The sequence below is a fragment of the Phalacrocorax aristotelis genome, chromosome 5 (assembly GCF_949628215.1).
Source record: "Phalacrocorax aristotelis chromosome 5, bGulAri2.1, whole genome shotgun sequence".
Classification (NCBI taxonomy): Eukaryota; Metazoa; Chordata; class Aves; order Suliformes; family Phalacrocoracidae; genus Phalacrocorax; species Phalacrocorax aristotelis.
The window spans coordinates 8,848,153-8,871,710 of NC_134280.1; the positions used below are offsets into that span (position 1 = coordinate 8,848,153).

At 38.6% G+C, this 23,558-nt stretch overlaps 1 protein-coding gene across 8 annotated transcripts in view; it reads left to right on the forward strand.

Moving 5' to 3' along the window:
- The window catches only part of NCKAP5 (NCK associated protein 5), a 410,016-nt gene that overhangs the window by 295,991 nt on the left and 90,467 nt on the right, over positions 1 to 23,558 (forward strand). For all 8 annotated transcript variants that reach the window (XM_075092891.1, XM_075092890.1, XM_075092893.1 and 5 more), the window contains 3 exons: positions 5,833 to 5,901; positions 12,745 to 12,783; positions 18,856 to 18,975. In XM_075092891.1, coding sequence (XP_074948992.1) covers positions 5,833 to 5,901; positions 12,745 to 12,783; positions 18,856 to 18,975 — 228 coding nt within the window. The remainder of the gene's footprint in view (positions 1 to 5,832; positions 5,902 to 12,744; positions 12,784 to 18,855; positions 18,976 to 23,558) is intronic.

The window sequence follows — 23,558 nt, forward strand, 5'->3', positions numbered from 1 at the left end:
TGTTAAGTGAAAATTGTCCTCTGAGGTGCCACTTAGAGAGGTAAATCTGGAGGACACATGGATGTCTCATGACATTCTAAGACATGAGAATGTGTCTACCACTTCTACCAAATATAGGTAAACGTTGAACAAAGTATAATTATTAGACAATCCTTAAGCTTTTGTAATAATCCTCTCTAAAATTATTAAAAACGAAGAGGAGAGAATACAGAAATCATCCTAAATATCTTTATCAATACCAGAGTATATTTATTAAGTGTATATTTATTTCAGCTATTTGTAGTCTGGTGCTATTATTCAGCTGAAAGATGCCATGATTTACGAGTGTAGGTGAGGACTGAACTGGCACAGTGAGACTGGTGGGGGATGTCATGCTTTGACCATGTAAACTCAGAAGAAAAGACTGTGAGCTGGAAAAGAGCAGAGCACTCTTTGGCCCAGAGCCTACTGATAATGAATACTTTTTGGGAGACAACATTTCCGTCTGTTTGGGGCAGGGGGGTAGGGGGCTTGTATTTGTTTTTTTCCTATGATGCAAAAAGCTCTAGTGTCATTTGTTGTTCATTAACAAAAAAGTAAATATGACCACATTAAAGATGTTTTTGAGATGCGTTTTAGAGTTCAGGTGGAGATGCGTTTGCCCAAGAATTTAAAGGTTACGTGGTTGTACTGCCTGAATGGATATTTCTTGTGTTTTGGTGTTAAGGGTATCCTAAAGGTAATTATCATGACCTTTTTAGAAATTTTTTTGACAATTGTAATTAATTGGCTTGCCTTTACTGATCCAGCATATAACATGTTTTTAGAAACATGAAAAACGCTAAGGCTGCCATCTGTCTCCTTGTTTCTTTTATAGCATCATGAGCAACAATTCATTGTGAACCAAGGAACTTCCTCTTGCCCCAAAGGAAAATTAATTAATTTTAAGGAAACATTGTGTAATGTGAAAACAAATACAGTTTATTTTGTTACACCTGACTTGCATCTACACTCATGGGGAATAAATGGCAGATTCTTACTGACTTCAGCGGGAACAGGACTAGACCTCAGTGCATCAGGCATGCAGTCTGTCTGTTACTAGTCTCAAATGAAACAGTGCAAACAGCTGCCCTTATAGGAGAAAATACAGAGTGTTCTTCAGCATCTGTGAAGGAGAGAGAGAGCTGTTAGCTGATGTGAAGATAATCTTCATCATTACTAGGGCTATGTTTTCCATCCTGAGAAGGGGATTAAAATTAGAGTTGACAAAGTCTCTCGTAATGACTGTATCTTAGCAATGGTATCAATACAAGGCAACCTCTGTTTTATACAAAGTAGTCTGAAGCTTTCACTTTCAAATTGATTTTCCATACACTGAGTCTCACAATTCAGAACAAAGTTGCCTCTAATTAAGGCAGTTGAAGGCTGTTTAGCATTACCCGAGTCATATTGAAATCTTTAAATTTTCCAATGTTTGGAGAGACTCTTGTGCAAAATACTTTCTTCCAAATCAGAACTAGGAAGTGCCTCTGTTTTGAAATTTGTAGAATCCTTGAATCTATAATGACCAAAAGCAACACATAATGTTTCATCTAATGGTAAATTAAGCCATGGTTATTTTTGGCAGACTGACTGGTACTGTGCTTTGAGAGCTGATCCCCCAAGAAGAGACATGCTTGCCTGTAGGCACTGGTGGCAGGCCTTGAACGTCGCTTGTCTGCAGCGGTTTGCTGCGCTGCATCACTTCGGGTGTTTGCGAGGCTGAGGGACAGAGATGGTTTATTTCTAAGTGTATTACAAAATATACCTAAATTCCTAGAGGACAGCTATACCTAGAACTAGAAATCACTATAGAAATCAGTTGATATCTAAGAGAGTACCGTTCTCAGTAATCTATTTTTTTTTCCTGCCTAGTCCCCTGCTAGGTTATATATGGGAGAAGTGACTGCATTGGGGGTCAGTACTTCTCTACCACTGCCTCTGGATGCCTGCAAGTGTGCAATAGCTTTCGTGTTGTGAGAAGCATGGACTTCTTGTTGCAGCTTAGCCTAGTGTATGTATGGCCTGAAAATAAAAATGAAAATAAAATGTAATAGTGGTTTCCTCCATGGAGTCGTACTTTGCTTAACTGGCAAAAGATGCCTAGAATATGCAATACTGGAGGTAGGCAGATCCCTTTGAGCAAAAATTGAGCAGACTTACAACAACATCAAAACTCAGTGGTTTCTGTTAAATAAATGAAGGTTTGGATTAGGATGCAGGGGTTTTAGACCACAAGTGCTATTACAAATTTTCCAAATGAATACTTTTGGATGAATGAGGATTATTATCAAATATTCAGTTGCAATATTGAGTGATTTAGTATATCAAGGACTAGTTTTCCCATGTTGTAGGAACTGGCACAGGATCTTAAGGAAAGTCAGTCAAGTGTTCCCTTCTAGTCCAGTCCTCATTACAAAAATGGCAAATAAATAGGCATGATTTGCTCAGCAATCAAGAAGCACAAAAGTCAAGCTAACACTGACTGCATTACATCCTTTCATTACACTTTTGAAGCCAGTGGTGTGAAAAAGGGTTTTATTATACAGATGTTTTCACTGTGGCTTGATAAGAGCAGAAATGTAGCCTTTATTTATAACACTGTCTAGTTCAGATTTCCTAATTTTTGTAGCCTATTTGGAAAGAGATTTAGCTAACAGATCCAGGAAGACTTAGCTTCCATTTTACAGCCTCATGGCATTCAAAACTATGGAGTAATAGAAATATGGGGAGCTCTCTGGGTAGTTTGTGTAAGTACAGCTATGTGTTGTAGTTCTTTTAGACATCTCTATATGGGAGTGGTCTGCCCTAACTATTTTAGGATAAAATACAATATATTTTTATGCTAGTGAAAATGAAAATTAAGGAAATTAAACTCATAGGTAAACCAACATGCATGAGTGAAAGGCTGTGCAAACTAACCGTTCAATGATTGCTTCAAAACAATAAGAAGAGAAGGCTCTGGGGAGACCTTATTGCAGCCTTTCAGTACTTAAAAGGGGGATTATAAGAAAGATAGGGACAGATTTTTTTAGTAGACCCTGTTGTGACAGGACAAGGGATGATGGTTTTAAACTAAAAGAGCGTAGATTCAGACTAGATATAAGGAAGAAATTTTTTACAATGAGGACGGGAAATCACTGGCACAGGTTACCCAGAGAGGTGGTCAATGCCCCGTCCCTGGAAGTGTTCAAGGTCAGGCTGGACAAGCCTCTGAGCAACCTGATCTAGTTGAAGATGTCCCTGCTCACTGCAGGGGCTTTGGACTAGATGACCTTTAAAGGTCCCTTCCAACCCAAACCATTCTGTGATTCTATGATAATTTATTTTGGATGGCATTTTAGGGTGATATTCATAGAGAAAACATCTGAAAATCTTTAACTCATAGAAACACATTTTTATGTACCAAACATCGCTTTTTTTTTATCAGTCTGCAACAATGTGTCTATAAAAGCAAACTGATAACTGCATATGAGAGTCTCGTTGGTATGGAGGACTATTTACCCTCCAGCTTCTGATTTCTTACTGCTGCTTTTGCTTTGCAGCTTCTGCTTCTACTTTGCTACTTACTTCTGCATCTATACCTTTTGCTGCCTCATCTCACAGTGCTCTCTGCAGGATCGCCCATAGACTTTTTATAGCCATATGTTGAATCCATTGGTAGGTGACATTGTGAAAATACGATGCAGAGCATTTTACCACCTTTGCTGGCTTTAATTGTACCCTCAAGATAAAGTATGGATTCTATACCGTTGTTTATTTAGACTTGTAAATAGGTAAACTCTATATGCCCTTGTTTCTTACTTTCCTTTTAATCTTTACTCTCTTTCAATATGCTGGATAATTATGTATGTTTACTTTTTCTTCCTGGTCTTCATTTTAGGGTTTACCTGAATTTGAAATTGTTGTTAATGAATTAATTTATTGGACTTTGGGATTTTCATTTTGTTGAATCATTGGCTTCTCTTAACAAGGAAGAGAGAACTGTGCATCTTTCCACAGAATCTTTCAATACAGTACATTACATTAAGTTTTTCTCTAAAATTACACGTTAACTATATTTATGACTGTTGCTTTGTATAACCACAATTCTTTTGAAGAAGCATTCATGTAACTTTTATAGGTTGACAGAAGGTTAAAGTGAAGCAAGTAATGTAAATTGCATAATAGTTGTAATTATGTGAATGCATTGATTTTGGTGTTACGGTTACATGACGTGAAGTTATGCACGGGAGGCAGAGAGGTTTCTAGAGCCAATTTTAACTCATAGATTATATATATTTTTTTAGTTTCTCAGTCTTTAAGAGAAAGCTAGTTGAAACTTTCTCTGATGCAGCTGTATACAGCACACTAGAGATTTTCCAATACTGAAAGAATTCCTAAAGTCATCATAATATATAGAAGAACACATTGATTTACTGTAATTTACATACCAGATTGTGCCATTTTGAAGTTTGCACTATGTAAAAATATGAGCCTAATGGAAATTAAAGACAGGTGAAAGGCACTACTCCACAGGAAACTTTTTTTGAGCCAACAATGTGCACTTGCAGCCCAGAAAGGCAACTGTATCCTGGGCTGCATCAAAAGAAGGCTGCCCAGCAGGCCAAGGGAGATGAGTCTCCCCCTCTACTCTGCTCTCGTGAGACCCCACCTGCAGTGCTGCGTCCAGCTGTGGGGCCCCCAACACAAGAAAGACATGGACCTGTTGCAGTCAGTCCAGAGGAGGGCCACAAAAAGAGGAGCACCTCTTCTATAACGACAGGTTGAGAGAGCTGGGGTTGTTCAACCTGGAGAAGAGAAGGCTGCGGGGAGACCTTATTATGGCCTTGCAGTACCTGAAGGGGACCTACAAGAAAGCCAGAGAGGGATATTTTACAAGGGCATGTAGGGATAGGACAGGGGTGATGGTTTTAAATTGAAAGAGATTTAGACTGGATATAAGAAAAAAAAAAAATATGAGGGTGGTGAAACACTGGCACAGGTTGTCCAGAGAGGTGATTGATGCCCCATCCCTAGAAATTTTCAACGTCAGGCTGGATGGGGCTCTGAGCAGCCTCATCTAGTTGGAGATGTCCCTGTTCATTGCAGGGGGGTTGTACTAGATGATATCTAAAGGTCCCTTCCAACCCAAACCATTCTGTGATTCTATATTTAAACTGACATACTGAGAGAAAATTTTCTGACTTTAAGATTGCATTCAGGTGTATTAAAATACCTCTCTCACTCTTGAAATGGTAGGAATTGTTTTTTAAGTAAAGACTAATAAATTTATCTAGTTCAGTTAGGGGGTGTAATTCACCAATTAGCTATAGTATGACCAGGGCACCTGGAGTTACCCACTGCCAAGACCAGGCTTATGAAGAGCTGCCACAGTTAAAAGTCTACATGAGATTGCCTTTTGTTTCCTTTTGATAGCAGCTGCCTCTGTCTCCTTCCAAGTGGCTTTCTCAGATAGTAAGTTCACTCTAAACAGAAAAGGCGGAAGGAGAAAAGATATACCAATGTCGTCTATAATGTTTCATTGCCAACTCTATTGCATCTGACAAGATGAGATTCTGGGCATACTTGGAATATCTGCTCTGATATTGTTCTAAATTGTAATGCATGGTGTGAATAATCTCATAAACGAATGTCGGTTCTGTTTTTACTCAAAATAGCAACTTGTAGCAAAATAAATTGTATGGTACTTCTTATTCTAGATCTTAAAGAAGTATACAAAATAAGCACCCTGAGAATTTATGAATTGTCATGTAGTACAAGATACCCTTTGATTAATTTACATATTTATTTATTTATTCTATTTTACTGTAGGCAGAGAATTCAGCACTGGCTCTGGAAAACGAAAGTCAGAGAGAACAGTATGAAAGATGTCTTGATGAGGTAAGGTAGCTAAAAGGTTGTTCTTACCTGGTACTATAATTAAATGAACAAAAATGAATCTCTTCCTTTCTAACAAGGTTGACATTGTTCTGCTATTTTCTAGTATTAGCTCATTCTAATTAATTCCAAGAAGACGTATCTGGCAGTCATAGATACTGTTCTCCATGACCTCTGCTGTAAATCCTGTTTTGACCACACCTCTCCACCAAAAAGTTGATAACCCTGTGACCAATATTTGGAACTGGTTTGGTTTAATTAGGAGGAGGAAATTATAATTTGCCTATTAGGTTTTGTGTACTCCTTTTCTGTAGAGTGGAACACAGGTGGCAGTGGCTTCTTCCATCAAAAATCCCCCAGCTTTTCTATGTAATATATTCTGAAACTAGGGAATTTAATCTCTCAACTCCCCCTTAGCATTACATACACAGCTTTTTATGCTGGTTTTTTTCTAGCTGTTGGCTCACTTCTGCTCTATGGCTCAGCTTCTGATTAGACCTTCCAGTCACAGATACAATATATTTCAGCCATCAGTTACCATCTGAGCACTCTAGCAGTGCTTACCATTCTAGAAATGTCTAGTATCTCCTGTTGTATGCAGCTTTCTCCTTTACATATAAACTGGTGCTTACTTGTTCCTCCCATTTATCCTGAAATAAGGCTTTTCAGCATACACAGAAGCTTTAAGTAGTTTTAAGACTTTTAGTAACTCGAAGAGTTGCTTAGTAGAAATAATTTACCGGTTCCATAACAACAATGTATATTAGCAAAAATAATTAGCTAACACACAAACAAAACAAAACAAAAACTACACCAGCATCTCAGCTATAGCTTTGGGAAAAGAGTGCATGAGTGTGCAATCCACACATAGCAGGTGACAATTCATGTCTTCATGCTAGCTTTTTAAATTTTTTAATTAGCATTTGCTGAAGTATTACTGGCATGAGCAAGACAGCTCTGGTACAAGAAACCTCCAGTTTAATGCAGGTTTTCATCAGCAAATCCACGCTTTTGCCACCATAGCATGTTTTTATCAGGGAGCTGGAGTAAAAGAATTGCAGATACGCTTTCCCACTGGGTTATGCTCTGTCTGTTTTGCAGCCCTGGGATACCGGCAGAGCCTTGGTCTGCATTGGCCCAAGTCACTCCATTCAGTGCACACTTGAATGATATTTGGATTTGTTGATAAGGATGAAATTACCATAAAATTACTAACTTTAGTTTAAATTACAGAGCTTAGCTTAAAATTATTTTCTGATTGTCTAGGACAAAATCTGCCTGCATAATTAGTTTTGGAAATGAATAAAGCACCATAATTGTCCATTCCAGCAAAACACTCCATACAGATTATAAGGACAGAAGATATGTTTTTATTGTGTTTGCAGTAGCATGATGGATTTCTGACCCAGGGTTCTGTTTTTTACACGCTGTTGCAGATTAAAAAGTGAATAATTATGCTCTGAACTTTTATTATCTTCAACATTATGTTGGCTGTTTTCAGTTCTTCCATATTATCACAGCTGTATCCATCTTCTCACATTGTGCCAACTTCTTCAGGAGAAAGTGCTTCTCATCACCTTTGTTTTGTGCTTCCCTGCTTTATTTTTTGTTTGCTTATCTTCTGATTTTTGGCTTCTGTTTTCTGTGCAGTGACCTCTCCTGTCCTTCCCCATGGCTTGGTATCACTTTTTTCTTCTTCGCCTTTCAGCGCCCACAGTGCTTTGGCAAGAGCACTGTAACTGCATTGTTTTAGCTGATACAAACTTGGACCTAGTCCTTCCTGATCACTGAGGTGAAGCTGTTGCCAGTGACTCAGACAACAAAACCATATTTAATAACTGCAAATTCTGCAGGAGTCCCAAGTTAGCACCTGCCTAAGCACATTCCCTTGGTGGAGCTTCACCAGAAATCACACATTCTCACCCTACTTCATTGTAGTAATAATAAAGAGAATAGGAGATGAGACATAAATATAATTAGTAAATAACAGAATCAATGATTGTGAGAACCCTCACTCCCAACCAGAGTCTTCTGAGGATGGGTGGTATGTGGCAAAGTCCTTTCCAAACAGGGATACTTACTGGAGATCTTAAGAAAATAAAATGCTTTCCATAAATATTTTTATGGGGAAGGGGGGGGGGAAATCTTACCCTTGAAAATTTTTTTCTTTTAAGGCTGATGCTTCCTCTGTTCATAACTCACCTTACACCAACCCCACTTCTTGAAGGTGAAAATGTCTTCAGGCCTTGCCTAATTTGGGCTTAAGGACTTCTTCAGCAGTTTTTAGGAGCAGATGTATCCTCTACAGCTATATATCCATCTATGCTGAGCTCCATTTTACCCCAGGGAGACCTGATGGGTTTAAAGGGATGAACACAGGTGTACCTGAGAATGATCACACCCAAACCTGAGACAGCTAAACCTGCCACCAAAAAATTTGAGTGCCTACTACAACCATGATTTTACTTTTGCCTCTGAAGTCCAATTAGTTATGAGTATATTGAACTTCTGGGCTGATATACAAGGAGTGCTCACCTCCAAAGCTGATACCTGGCCATTCTGGCTAGTTACATGTTTGGGATGCTTGACAGGCCCTTGAGGTAATGGAGGTAGGAACATCATTTGATAACTATTGGGAGAATGCTGCCATCTTTCTCTCATCATTGAGCATCCTCAAACTGCAGTTTCTCTCCCCTGGGCACAGGCAAACTCTGCTTAGGGCACTCAGGCATCATTTAATCTGGCCACCCTGCCAATAGTGTCCCTGCTTGGTCCCTCAGGCCTCAACAGCAATGTAATAAGGACACTTGCTATGCACAGTGTGCTTTCTGCTGAGGTGTTGGTGGCCATTAAGTTGCGTATGAAGGTAGTAAAAATAGCCACTGTGATTCTTCTGTCAATGTTTGACAAAAAGATACCAGAGCTGAGTTTTTAAAGCTATGCCTGCCATTATTTTCTCTCATTTTTCTTTTTTTATCAATGATCTTACATAGTTCTTTTCATTCATAAAATGTCCCGCATTTAATATTGTATGAATGCTTGCACCTGTGACTTAAAAATGCATGCTCTGTAATAATTTTCATGGTAAAATTCAGTGAAACTCAGCTGTTCATAGAGATGAAATCTGAAAAGAATATGGGTCAAGCTGAAATGAGTCCTTTATGAATTTTAATAAATATTCACTGATTTTAAACTAATTGTTCATCTCTGAAGTGTACATATAAACAACTTTAGAACAGTATTTGGAAGGTGTTACTGAAATGTTCCAATATTTGATAAATAAGAAAAGAGCTCATTTAATTTCAGAAATGCTCCATAAACATAATTTTCTCTTTCTGAAAAATTTAATGCAAAAACCAGGATTGTGTTCTTATACCTTTGGGGTTTGAGGTTAACATGCTTAATCCTAGTTTTCTATCCTGGAATTCAGCTGCCTTTCTATTCGTAAGTGGCAACGACATGTTTATTCACATCCCTGTGCTGGCTGAGATTTCTGTCTAGCTTCACCATACTTACACACAGAAAACTGTGCAACTTTGGGTAAATATTTTTGCTGATGTTTTAAGAATTAGCTAATCAAAAACACAAAGTTGTCTTAAAAAGGCATTCTATTTTTAAGATTTGAATAAAATATAAGACCTTTCACTTTGGTACACTTGAAATGCCTTTGTGCTTATGAAACCGTAAGTTGAAGGCAGCTGTGTAAAATCTCAGTACTTGTAAAAGGTGTAATAGATGTTACACTAGGGCCTCTCTTCTTTGATTCATTCTTTTATATCTTTTCTATTAAGACCACTTTATAACATGTATATGTAAACATAATTGCATAAGGAAAAAGTGAAGCTGAATCTTTTATCTCTTTTATTGCAATCCACAAAAGGAAACCTCACCTAAAAATCCTGGCTATTAAGTTTAAAGGAAAGGCAGGCAGTGTGAAGGCAAGCAGTGGCATCTCCTACATAATAGCAGACTAAGGAACTGGCCATCTCTATTCTATTCCTTGTTTCACCTTGATTAACTGCATCAATCACAGGTCAAGTCATTTTACAGCCTGCTTTTTACTAGGATTGAGCTGCAGGTTTGCCTCATATCAGTGGCAATTTCATATATTCTGCATCTCAGAAGTCAGTCCCTCTGTCTTCAATGGTCTCAGTTTCCTCAGTTTTTGGTAGTTCTGACTATCAGTTTTGTAGTACTGGCTTATGTTGTTCATTCATATCTGTGGTGTCTCTTGATACCTGTAAAAAAAAATTAAGTAGATCTGCTACCTTAGCAGTCTATTTCCATCTGGACACTAGCACTGCTGTAGGAGTGGAATGGCAACCTCATTTCCAATGCAAAAGTTTGGATATGATTCCACTTATTGACTGCTAAATTAATTTTACTAACTGCAGAACATTTTACTGAAGGCTTCCCACCTCTGTTCCTGCTGAAAACCAAGAATACGGTCCTGAAAATCTTTGAATGGTAATAGCAACACAGTTTGCCAAGTTCCTAGATATTAGAATAAAATAACCTCATTTTGTAAAGAAACCACTTACATATCTCATTGAGATCTATAGGAGCTATGGATCACTGTCAGGTACTTTCATTTAGATACCTAACTTCATACACCTGAGCTGGAAAATTTGTCACATACACATCAGCAAGTTCAGGTTTTTTTCCCATTTGGAAGATTATGCCATTTACATTTCTCTGTGCAATATATCATAGCATCATAGAATGGTTTGGGTTGGAAGGGATTTTTAGAGGTCATCTAGTACAACACTCCTGCTGCCATGGGCAGGGACACCTTCCACTAGACCAAGTTGCTCAAAGCACCATCCAGACTGTCCTTGAACACTTCCAGGGATGGGGCATCCACAGCTTCTCTGGGCAACCTGTTCCAGGGCCTCACCAGCCTCATTGTGAAGAATTTCTTCTTTCTCTCTAATCTAAATCTACCCTCATTCAGTTTAAAACCATCAGCCCTTGTCCTATCCTTACATGCCCTTGTAAAAAGTCCCTCTCCAGCTTTCGTGTAGGTCCCCTTTGGGTACTGAAAGGCCACAATAAGGTCTCCCTGGAGCCTTCTCCAGGCTGAACAACCCCAGCTCTCTCAGCCTGTCCTCGCAGAAGAGTTGCTCCAGCCCTCGGATCATTTTTTGTGGCCCTCCTCTGGACTGACTGCAACAGGTCCATGTCTTTCTTGTGCTGGGGGCCCCAGAGCTGGACACAGCACTGCAGGTGGGGTCTCATGAGAGCAGAGTAGAGAGGCAGAATCCCCACCCTGGACCTGCTCTGCAGCCTTCTTTAGACGCAGCCTAGGATACGTTTGGCTTTCTGGTTTGCAAGCATGCGTTGCCAAGTCATGTTGAGCTTCTCATCAACCAACACCCCCATTAAAAAAAAAAGCTATAGGAGTAATTTTGTCAGCTGTTCGGCTGCGAGTGACTGGTACACACTTCAAAGCACCTTTTAGTTCTTCCTTGGTAAAGTAACTCCATGTCAGAAAGTAAAGAAATAATGTATTCAGTATGGCTAGTTCAATTTTCAGGTAGAGCTAACAGACATTAAAAGTACATGCCAGAAGAAACAGTCAGTTGTAGATCCTGAAAGCCTACAGGGCAAGGAACATGGCTTTTCAAAGCTGTAACGTATTTACTTCTGTCAGTTATTACTGTTCTAATATTAGTCTGTGTCTTCTGTTAAATCATGTACAGAGGTCTTTTATGGGACCATTGTTCCACAGGCCACCTTAAGTTAGGGACCAGTTTGGAGAAGGAAAAATTACACTAGGCAATTTTATGAGGTTATAAATCAAATGTAGCTTTTGAATCTAACAGAATTGAATTATTTACAGAAATGAATTAGTTTCAGTTCTTTCCTCACAACTCGGTTCACATCAATGGTGTGGGTTATTTTCTTTATTTTGCCAATATTAAGATGAAACAATGCAGATTTGGTGATACCTGCATATGCTTTACTGTAATTTCAGAAAACCAAAACCAAACCAGAAATCATAACTACTGTCTCTTTTTGCACAGAGTGAGATTTCTAGTTGCTCTGCCTAAATACCAGAGTAAAAATATAGGCAAACACATTGTGCAATAACATATGCATATATAATTACCTTAGAAACGTAACATACAAGTTAGACACGATCAACAGAAAATCTTATCTCAGTCCCTCTTTCTGTCCCTCCTGCTGCTTCTTCTTCCCTGCCCCTATTCCTGCTGGTAAATATAAATTAGAAAGAATGTATAAAATAACTTCAAAAATTCCCTGTTGAATATATAGTTCTACTAATCAATGCTGTGTAATCTCATTCAAGTCAGTTATGGTGTGTGGTGTGAATGCCTTCCAACCGCATTCTGATGACAGTAGGTAATTTTCTGTGGCACTTTATGGTTTCTGCTTGTCATGATAGATGTACCATTTTGTCAATATTGAATCAAGAAACAATTAAACTTCATGAAAACATTCAGGACTCCATCCTCAGCTGGTAAAAAATCAGCGCTAGCAAATGCAGTCAATCCATGCTGATGCACACCAGCTGCATATAGACTGTGAAATCTTAATCTAGTCCAAAGAAGAGGTGACAGAAGTTAACAAAATGTCTATCATGTCATACTGCAATTGACACAATGCACATTTGTTTATAATGATAACTAGGCCAGAAGTAGTTAATGTGCTTTTCCTGTATGCTTACTAGTATTATCTGATGAAAACACTAGTAAATAATAAAAATACTAGAATTGGTGGTGGTTGTAGATGGAAAGTGGAGTGTAAAGCCACAACAGAAGGTACTGTTATGCATAAACACACATGATAACATACTTAAATAATTTTATTTATTTATTTCAGGTAGCTAATCAGGTTGTTCAGGCACTACTTACTCAGAAGGTAAGTTGTGGTCTGGGTATTGTGGTATAACTTAAAGCTTGCAGATGTTCATTGTTCTTTTGAGAGATATATATTCTTATACGGTATACTTTTTTAAAATTATGTTCACACGTTTAATTACCAAGACTGTCACATGTCAGGCCCAAAATCAAGTTTTTTGCAATACAAGTGAATGAAAAACCATGAGATTGTAGGTCTTTAAGTCTTGATCATATAGGACCCATATCTAAATCTTATTGTTTACCTATATTGAGACAATAGCAACTGACAGTGCTTCCTCCAGATGGCGATTTTTCCATTCCCTATCCATAATGAATTATGTCACTCCCAAGCAGGGCTTGTCAATAGTTAGGATGCTTACTCGCATTCAGTGGAAGGAAAGATTTTCTGGTGTGGGCCTGTGCTTCCCTGAGTAAATGAAGGCTCAGTATATAGAATAGGGATTCAGCTACTCTACTTGTGCTCTGAGAACCAGCAAAAAAGAATGTGTATATAGTCTTAAAAAACCTTTTGATGTCCTCCTACTCCATTCTCCTGGGTGAGCAAGGAAGTATGACACAGGCAAAGATCTTGTAGGATGATTGCAAACCTGGCAGAATGAAAAGATTCACTGCGGCTTCTATAAACATCAGTTCTGGATCAAGTCATGACTGAAGTTTCCATTCACACTTCAAAAGGCTGGATATGAAGTGTGGTTGTTTCCAACAGAACCTAGTGGGAGGAGTAAAATTAAAAATTAGCATGCTAAAATGAAGAACTGATCTGGAGAAAAAGAAAGGTGAAATTAAACAGAGAGAAAAGCAAGGTAATACATATAAGCAGAAATAATTAGGTGCCCAGAGAGGGTAGGGAATAAAGGATAGGACAGTTATAGAAAAAAATGGTCTTTGAGTTGAACATGATTCCATTATGTCATTGGGGGGGAGCAAACAAAGTATAAATACCTATAATAATAAGCTATGAATCCTTCAATATTCAAGAAACGATCCTTTATAAGATCTAGACCACTTGATGAATGTGGCATTATTAAATTCTTTGGATCATTTAGCTTTAAAAAGACAAGTCTGAAAGAGACATAAATACAGTCTTTTAGTGCAGATAATGCCAAGAAGAATATAAACTGTTTTGTCTACACTGAATGACAGGACAAGAAATAATGTTCTTAAAATGCAGCAAGTAACACAAAGTTAAAATAATCAAAAAACTCTGCCACACACCCAAAAGCTTTCTAGATGCAAATATAGCAAGGTACTGGAATATATTTTGGAGAGTGGCTCCAAAGTCTCCATCATTCAGAAGAGCAGAACACCCCACAAAGGGGGTGAGCAGGGGCTGAGCAGGGCAGGCAGGATGCTAAGCATCAAGTGCCAGGGTCAGGCCTGGAGGCACTGATCATGGTCAACCTCAGTCCCGTGTTTGCTGGGCAAGTCCATGGCAAGGAGGCAGGTCTGGGTGAAGCCAAGCTAGGGAGTCAGGACGCAGCTCAGGATCAAGGAGGCAGGAGCCCAGGTGTGGGCATAGCTGCAAGGTGATCGTTGCACAGCTGAGACATGAACAAGTTGACCTTGAACTCTGCCAGCTAAACTCCTAAAAGTGGGCAGTGTGCCCTGACAGTAGGATAGACAAACATCCACACCCATAAGCATATGCACCTAAGTGCATGGTAGATAGGTGCAGAAGGTAGCATTCAGCCATCTGCACATCAGGGAGAAGGCTGGATACCCTTAGCTTCTTACTCGGCAGATTTTTTGTGAATCAATTTTATAGCATACGGGATAGATTAAAAGATGCGCAGGGAGACGTTCTGATCCCATTAAGTCTGCTCTTGGGTATCCTGCCCTGAAGACAGAGATGTCCAGGTGACCAAGGCAAGTGATGCAAGACTCTGGAGGGTGCAGTTTCCCATTACATAGATAACATATTCCTGTGGCCCAAGCTAGCATCAGGAATCCAGAATTAATAACGTTCCCTAAATCTCTTCACCCAGCAGTTGTGGCCACAAAACAGCAACACAGCGTTACCACAGGTTAGGGATGAAAGTATCCTTGTTCAATCCCATGGTTTTTTGATGCACAGCAAAGCCTTTTATGCTAGAAGAGGGATATTGCCTTACAGTAATTGGAAATATTGTAGCTTGGAGGTGATTTGTGCAAACCACAACATGTGGGGAAGCTTGCACTGCTGCTATCTGTGCTGTATTACTCTTCCTGTACTCTGTATACACATATGCTGTATGGTCTGTGCATCATCAGAGGACTGCAGTCTGCACAGCTACTCCTGTAACACCTTTTAGAAACATAACTTCAGCTATTTTAGAAAAAATCCCAAATCTGTGTTTTAGTACAGCTTAAATGGAAATGGAGGCATTTTCTCATCTTAATACACACAATAGCCTCATCCACATTTTGTAATATAAAACCATATGTGATTAGATATTTACCAGAGGGTTAATCTCAATATATTAATCTCTAGTTTGGGAATATTATGGTTGTTTCCCAAATGAAGAGAGGAGCTTCCTCAGTCCCTTTGCAAAGGCGTCAGACATTTTGATGACTACATACTTTCTCAGCAATTAATCCTCCCAAACCCATAGGAACCAAGGAGTTCATATGGATACAATAAAAACAGATTTGAATACATTTAATAAAGTGATTTACTTAGTATTGATGGAATTTAACAGCTGCTTACCTATTACTGAGTAATAACAGCTAATTTGATATCCATAGAAAGAGGAAAGAGGGTACTTTTCTAAATGCTAATGAATATTAACTGTTACAGTGCTCCTGACACCTTCATACAAGTCCTTTTATAAGAAAAGACAGGAACACAATAGCGTACAATAAAGAGGAAATTGGACTTCTCGCACCAGTCCCAAATAGGTAGATATCGGAATCCAAATAGTAACTGGTAAACAGATAAATCTACTGTCGTGCAGCTAAGCAGTAAGACAGAGCCAGTCATGCCACAGTGAGATAACACTCCTCTGGGGCATAGCGAGACATGAGGAAAAGCTGAGAGCTTTCAGAAAATGGAGAAGACTGATTTTGTACAGTAACGCACACTGCATAGGCTTTGCTGTGAATTTGAAATTGTCCCTCAAGGACTAATTTTTGTTTAAATTAAGTACATGCTGTAATGTAACGAACAAAGCACTGTGTACTCGCCAGTATGTGGAAAGGCTGTGATTCCACTGAGAGATTCTGGTGACACGAATTGAGTGAGCAAAGCTTGAGTGATTTATCAATGTCACTGAAACCTTGAAATGGAATTACAATCTTAAATGTGGACTTTTCAAGTATATAATTTGTTATAATACATATAGAATTTCTCTAATGTGAGAGCCTTTTTTTACTGTGACTATGGAGAAACTATAATAAATTGAGATTTGTGCTGAATTAGCCACACAGCAAAATTTCACAATTCTATGCAGCAAAATTATATGGACTTTATACCACTTAGTAATAGAAAATTTTACCTCTGGGAAATTTAAGAAGTCAGAAAAACAACAAAATTATTTGAGACAAGCCTGTATCCCCTGATACTTACTGGAAGCATCCATTCTTTCTCCTTCCGCCCAAAGACTTCTCATATGACATGAGATGGTAGGAGTGCTGGGGTCTGGATTTTTTTTTTTTTTTTAACGTACAACCTGGATTGGCAGTTTGAAATTTGAGTTACACCATTAATGAAATTGTTTTGTGATCTATCTATCTGCTCTTTGCATATTACCCTTCTGCACAGGACAGTATTTGGAGAATATTTTTTTAATCTGGGTTCTGTATGAAAGTTATTTCTTCTTCTTTTTCATCAATGAAATAAAAAAGAAGTGAACTAAGCATTAAAACAGAAGAAGCATCTTCAGAGGAAGAGCAGTGTATTTCTGGAACCTCTAATGAGGGCATTGAATCCCATTTTGGAGAAGAGCGATTCTCATACTGAAGATAAAAAGTAAGAATAGAGATGCTCAGGGATATTACTATAGTGAGACCACAGGAATACCTTAGATATTTGGGAGATTATTATCTTAATAGCTGGTCATTTTGCCCAGAGGAGAGAAATTACATGCTTCAGACATTTGGTAGTCATATTAATTGGTAATTTTAGGAATTCAGCTTTTTAAACTCAGACTTTATTTTACCAGAATACTGCTACCTTAATGTGCCTCATTTCTCCTCTGCACTACATGTGGCATTACCATTGGCACGGTTTATAGCATCTAGGCGCGTAATCTACTATCTTATATTTCACTTTTTACAGAAAGTCTAAAGTTTGAATCAAATCTTATGGTTTTAAAACTGTAAGATAGGAAGGTTTTGAGCAGAGGCATTGCTAAGATTTACATTTTTTCTACATTGCAGTTTCTGTGAATAATTTTTCCCTTTCAGTGCACTTAGTAGCGTTGAAATGCTAAACACTGTTGTAACAGCTACGGCTTGGTTTTAAATTCTCTGATTATTTGTGAAAGGCAGATAATGATGGGTCTGGATTCTTCCAGTTTCCTGATAGAGATTGCCTTGTGTAAGACCAGAGATAAGAGGTCTCACTGACAGAAATCAAAGCTTTAGGGCTTACAAAACATCAAACTAAGATTTTCTGGGAAGGGTCTAGCAATTTTACTTGAACAGCCACTTGCAGTCACCTAAAACAAATATTAAGAAACTATCAAGAGAAAATAACTGCATCGATCCAGTAGTATCGTAAAATCTGATACATACTATATGCATAAAAAGATGTTGACAGTTTTCTGGAGGTCTCAAGATGAGCTTAGTTATTGTGTGTTCACCTCATATAACCTCAGTGCTGGTTACAGTGGAGACCAGAGCAACTGTAGGCAAGAATTTAATCTACATATGACTACAATTTCCTCCTCTGAGTTGTTTCCTTATAAGGCTAGGTCATCATGTTGCTAATGGTATTGACAGGACAGCATATGGGGATCCAGAGGCCTGTTTCTCCACCTTCATATGGTGGAAAGTAATATCAGCTAGGCAATACCACAGGGCAGTAACTGTCCTAGATTTTAGGAATATGGGCAAGTATTTTTGAGATTTAAATTTTTTTATGGCTGCAGCTTATTATTTTTATCTGTAATCTTTATTAGGAGACCACTATTCCTAATTTATGAAGCTCTCACACCTCAAAATGGACAAGTGCACAAATTATGCTGAAAGGCCGAGTGTCAGATTCTGTCTCTCTCCAAAATCCTCTTTCTGATAGAATTCTCTGTTCCTTCAAGTGGCCAGGAAAAGCAGGTCTTACGTTGAAGATAGATAGGTAGATAGATAGATAGATAGATAGATAGATAGATAGATAGATATTTGCTTATCTCGAAGCCATTAATGGCTTGTTCGTGATGAACCTGACTCAGCCTGACTCAGGCTAAAAGACCAGCATCTTTCAGTTTTGACAGTAACGTCCTGTGCCTTAAGATGCATGCAGAGGTTTTAAACTCCACCTCTGCTTCTAATGGCCTATTTTAAGGCTTTTTGGTACATCAAGTTGGAAATGTCACATGATGCACATGTGTCTGGTGCACCAACATCTCACTGTGGCCTAGCCAGCTCTACAGGGGCAAGTTACAGTGGGGAAGATACAGACCATCCACAGTAGCCAGCCAGAAATGCTGACTTGGTTATTCCAGAAAAAGCAAGGAGGGACTCAGACTTCAGAAGAGTACCTTGAAGGCACAGTACCACTTTGAACTTCTTCCTGGTTTGGTATAGCTTATGCTTTTTCCTTAGCTTATGTGTATTACAATATTCATATCTTAATTGCTGCTTTCCGCTTTGTGTCAGCTGCAAAATGAAACACATTGCTAGCAAAGCCACTTTTTATACTAACAGAAAACTCCAAAAGGATGTGTCAGGTAACTACTGTTTCTCATTACAAGATTTTTTTAATGTCATCCTGTGATGATCAAACAACCAGAGAAAATCAAGTAGCACATTTTTCTGATTTGTACTGTTTTAAAAGTTGTATACGTATTTCCTCTTAGAATCTGACATTACTTAGAGCTTTTTAAGTGCTTCTGTTACCTGCTTTCTAATCTTCCTATTTTCCCTTGTGCTGCAGGATCTGAGGGAGGAATGTATAAAGCTGAAAACAAGAGTTTTTGATTTGGAACAACAGAATCGAACATTAAGTGTTCTTTTCCAGCAGAGAGTCAAACCAGCTTCTGACCTCCTTCTTCAGGTAGGAAATGGCCTTTGCAGAAAGCAAGCTATGAGCTGTATATTTCTCACAATTAAAAAATATTTTCCTTCTTTTTAAGGTTATGTCAATAAGTGGGAAATGACAGATGATAGATTTAATACATTAGAAGAATATCCATTATCTATAATCTGATACCATTGAAACTGGAAGTGTATGCCAGTCAGCTATGACTACATATTATGTGCAAATGTGGAGAAAGGAGCACACCTGCAGAGTAGCTTACTTTTTTAGGTGCTTCTTCACTGTGATAAATGGAATGATATGGGTTGATTATCCCTCTGTAGGGAAGAAGCTCAGATTCCTTAACATTCTGCTTGATGGTGAACAGTGTAATTTCCTGTGAGAAGACAGCCCATTCATTTAACTTTTACCACATGTGTTACAAGGACTTAAGTACATCTTCACAGGCTTAGAGTGGGGTTTTTTCCCAATATTTTATGGGAGAATATAGCTGAGAAACCAGTTGACCATCTCCCACTCCTTTGCCATTCTGGAGTAATAAGAATTGTTTCAGTATCCCTTTTCATTTTGGAAAGACCAAATTTGTGAATTAATCTATTGCTATGTCATCCTTTTGTAGAAGTAGAATTGCTTTGCAGAAGTTCCAATAAATCTGGCCATGAGCTAGAACAGTAAATGAGGACTAATTAAAACTCTGCAGGTTTCTAACAATAGGGCAAAATCTGGTTTTTAGGGATATATTTTATTTCTTATTAGAGAAAAATTCATTCACTTTGGAGAAGAATTTTGAGTCATGTCAGGTAGGTAAGTGATATTAAATGTGTACTTTACTTAAATCCTCTGATGCTGTGCATCTGTATCTCAAAGTAAAATTGGGCCCTTGCACTGCTGTTTGACAGCTGAGGGTTGCTAACTCTCATCAGCTTGGGCTGTTTATTGAGGAAACATGGTCTGCTCACCAACTTGTGTTTAAAGGCCAGGGAATCCCCACGGTGAGGGCAAATAGCTGTACTCACTGTGAAACTCTAAAGCAAAGGCAGAGTGGTGCCAGGTCACTATCACAGAGTTGCAGAATAAGATTTTTTACACAGTATTGGTCTAGCAGCAGTTTAGGATTTATTAGTAGTTTTGAGATAGATCACAAAATTAGGTTATATAATTCTTAACCCTTAGCCAATTTAACAGAGTGATTCAATGAAATTTGTTACAATCAAAATAGTGACTTAGTTAAAGATTCGAGAATGGCGAGGCTCACCCAAGACTTACAGCAGGGTTGCACACACAGATGGGGTTTACTCAAATCACGGTCATGCACAGACAGACCAACAAACAGCTCTAAATCAGATTGCACACATGCAAACAGACAGGTAGACAAACAGTTCAAATTGCACCCCCACACCCTACACAGAGGTTAACATGTGATTAAAATCTCCCTTTACATGAGTTTCATGAATTACTCACTTTGATGAGCCGGCATTCATCAACCAACAGTCAGTGAACCTCACGGTCAGGCCTTTGAGTCCTCTTGAAATCGTCAATAGATGATCCTTCAATCCTCGCAAAATCTACCCTGAGAGGCGTCCCAGCCCAGGAGAAGATACTGGGTCACACAGCCTGCTGCAGTCCAGGAGAGCTCAAGGGTCTCCCTGTTGGATCGCAGTTTATAGGATCTCGAGATGATTGGCTTTGGGCAGTATTTCCCATTCTGGCCACAACTGGTGCCGAGTCATTCTGGTGCACAATTCAGGCCGTGGGTGGCCCAGGTGTGGCCAGGGCGTGCCTCCGCCCAAGTCACTGCACTTGTGACCAAGATAACAGCACAGTAGGGCTTATCCCGACATCTCAGAGTGGCCGAGAGGGCAGGGAGGCTGCACCACCACACACAGGGATCTGGGTTCTTGTGTTACTCTTAGATTCTTGTTCTGTCTCTTGGTTTTGTGTTGACTTAGTTATTCCTGGGTCTGATCTATGTAGAAATCTTTTGATTTCTTCTCCCTTGCCCCCTGCTTTCTTCCCTGCTTGTTCATCCTTCATACACTCCTGTGTAGAACTGATTTATCTTTATCCATTCAGAGTTTCTGACACATCCGCCACAACATGCTCACTTCTGCTTTTGACAGTCACACCACCTGCTTCTTCTTCCTGATTTGTTTTGGGTTTTTTCTTTTTCTTTATTTTTTTCTTTATTTCCTTCTTGCTTGGTTCATTGGTTGCTTGCTTGCTTTCTTCTGCTTCCAAAGTGTCTGACTCTAGTCTATGTTAGTCTTGGGTTAGATTGCACAGAAGTCATAGGTTGCACGTTCTTTGCACACACGATGCACATTACAGATAGGGCTCTTCTTCCTAATTCCTTGTGTGGCAATAATAAAGCCAGATTATTCTGGGAATGTTACAGAAGTGTTACTTCCACTTCACTGAAAAGTGGGATTAATGCTTTGCCTTGAGTTCCTTGAAACTGGATTGTGTCACTGCTATGAAAGAAGTTGAAAGAGATGAACACGCATCAAGTGGAAGAAAACCAAATGATCTAGCAGGTGTTCCTGAGGGATTCAAACTATTTTACATCATTGTTCCTGCACATTTTGGCAGGAACTAATGTGTATAGATTTTTTCCCCTCTTTTCACTTGCTTTGACTTTATTGGCTGAGGAAGAAAGAACATTAAGATCGTTTGCAAAGTCCAAATCTCCCAGACAGCAGCATAATTTGCTGTTATGTCCCTCTTGCTGTCAATAGATTTTACACCCTCTGGGGAAAAAGAGCAGAGAAGAAGTTGCATTGTTCATCCAAAAATTAAGAACTTCTGTTAAAACACTTCATATTAATTTTTTACTGGAAAAACCTCAGAAAATTTGTGCCTTTCCAGAAATTTATTTATCCTCTAACTGTGCTCCAGACTTGAATAAATGTGCAGCCTGTGATCTTGCAGTCTGAGATGTAAAATCTGAAGAAGGGTCCTTAGGACTGAAATTAAGCAAATATTGTTGTGTGCCTGCATAGAATTGAAGCACAGTTTAGATTATGTCTTCCTGGAAATGCATACATCCCAGACTTAGAGCAGTAGCTAAACATTTGTTTAAATCTGTCACTCTATAGAAGAGTGCTAAATATGTGGTTAAGGACATTCCTGTTAAATCATGACCCTAATCAAAGTGAATTGTCAAATGCTGCCAACAGGGGCTGGGGGGTGGGGCGACACATGTGGTGTTAATTTCACCTTCCCTGTACTGTCTGATACAATACAGCTCAATTTTATTTACATGCTGATCTCATCCTAGGAGTATTCACACTCAGTGCAATTAAAAATCTTGAAGAATGCTGCACAAGAGGGTATAAGCGAAAAATAAATAGTATTAGTTACTTTTTCTGCATATCAGCTTCTGTGATTTGATTATATATTGCCATCAAATTATTCTGTAACTGACATTAGAAGACTCTTGTCTTAAAGAGTAAGCTTATTTTTAAACCATAAACATTCTTGACATCTTCAATTTCAACAGAAACATAGATTTCTTAAAAAAAAAACTATTTCACCATTGCCCTAGGTTTCTTGTATATTTGATTTTAAGCACATAATACATGATTTAGGTGTCGTCGTCTTAGAAATCAGACCATTCACATTTTTTTCAATGAAAAGACTGGTACCAGTCTTCTGAATTTGTTCAGAATAATGGCCCGTATACTGTACCGATTGCACTGTGTTCTTACACAGATCAAAAGAAAAACTGATTGCTACCAATTTAAAAAAAAAGTAGTAAGGTTTTCATGACTGCTTCAGGAATCCTTCACTGTAAAACTACTATTAAAAGTGTTACACTTTGATGCATTTACAAGAAGTGTAAGTACTCATGAAATCAAAGGCCCTAATAGTATTTTAAAAGAAATATGCATGTTGTCTTGAGGCATCTGATTATGTATATTACCATATAAGTTCTTTGCTACTAGAAATTTTGGTGTGCTTACTGCTTGTAGGGAGAGTGACACAGAGGATATGTCACTTGTCTCATGAAAAGACTAAGTAATGCTGATGGAAAATGTAAGGAGGAAAAAGAGATAACTCAAGCTTTTTTTTTTTGTCACCCTTTCGTATTGTAGATGATTTTAAGAGCTACCCTGTCTTTCTGGGGATATTCTTTCTAGCTGAAGGGTGTGATTTACAGAGCCAATATTAGGGTAGATAAATAAAGAGAAGCCTGATCACCTATTATTTTAAATTTTATTTTATTCAGCCAATCTCTTTTCTTAAAATGAAGCAGCTTTGGAAAAGTGTTTCTGTCCCAGCACCATCTGAAGAAGATGAATAGTTTTAGTTAAAAACTAGCACAGAGGAGTAGCTTCTGCCCAAGCAGGCTTCATTTTGCTTAGTTAATGTGGTCGCTAAAAAGAGATGAAATTCTGCCTGTCATAGCAAGAGAGCATTGGGAGAAGAAAACCAGGAACTCCATTTTGTTGAGCCACCTTTTATTTCATCTGGCAGTGGGAGAAATAGTTGGGAATAATAGACTTCAGATTTAAATTGGGTAGAGAGAAAATGGTTGTAATTGAAGAGGGAAATTTATGGAGGTGATATAGTGTGGCCGACAGGAGCAGGGCAGTGATTGT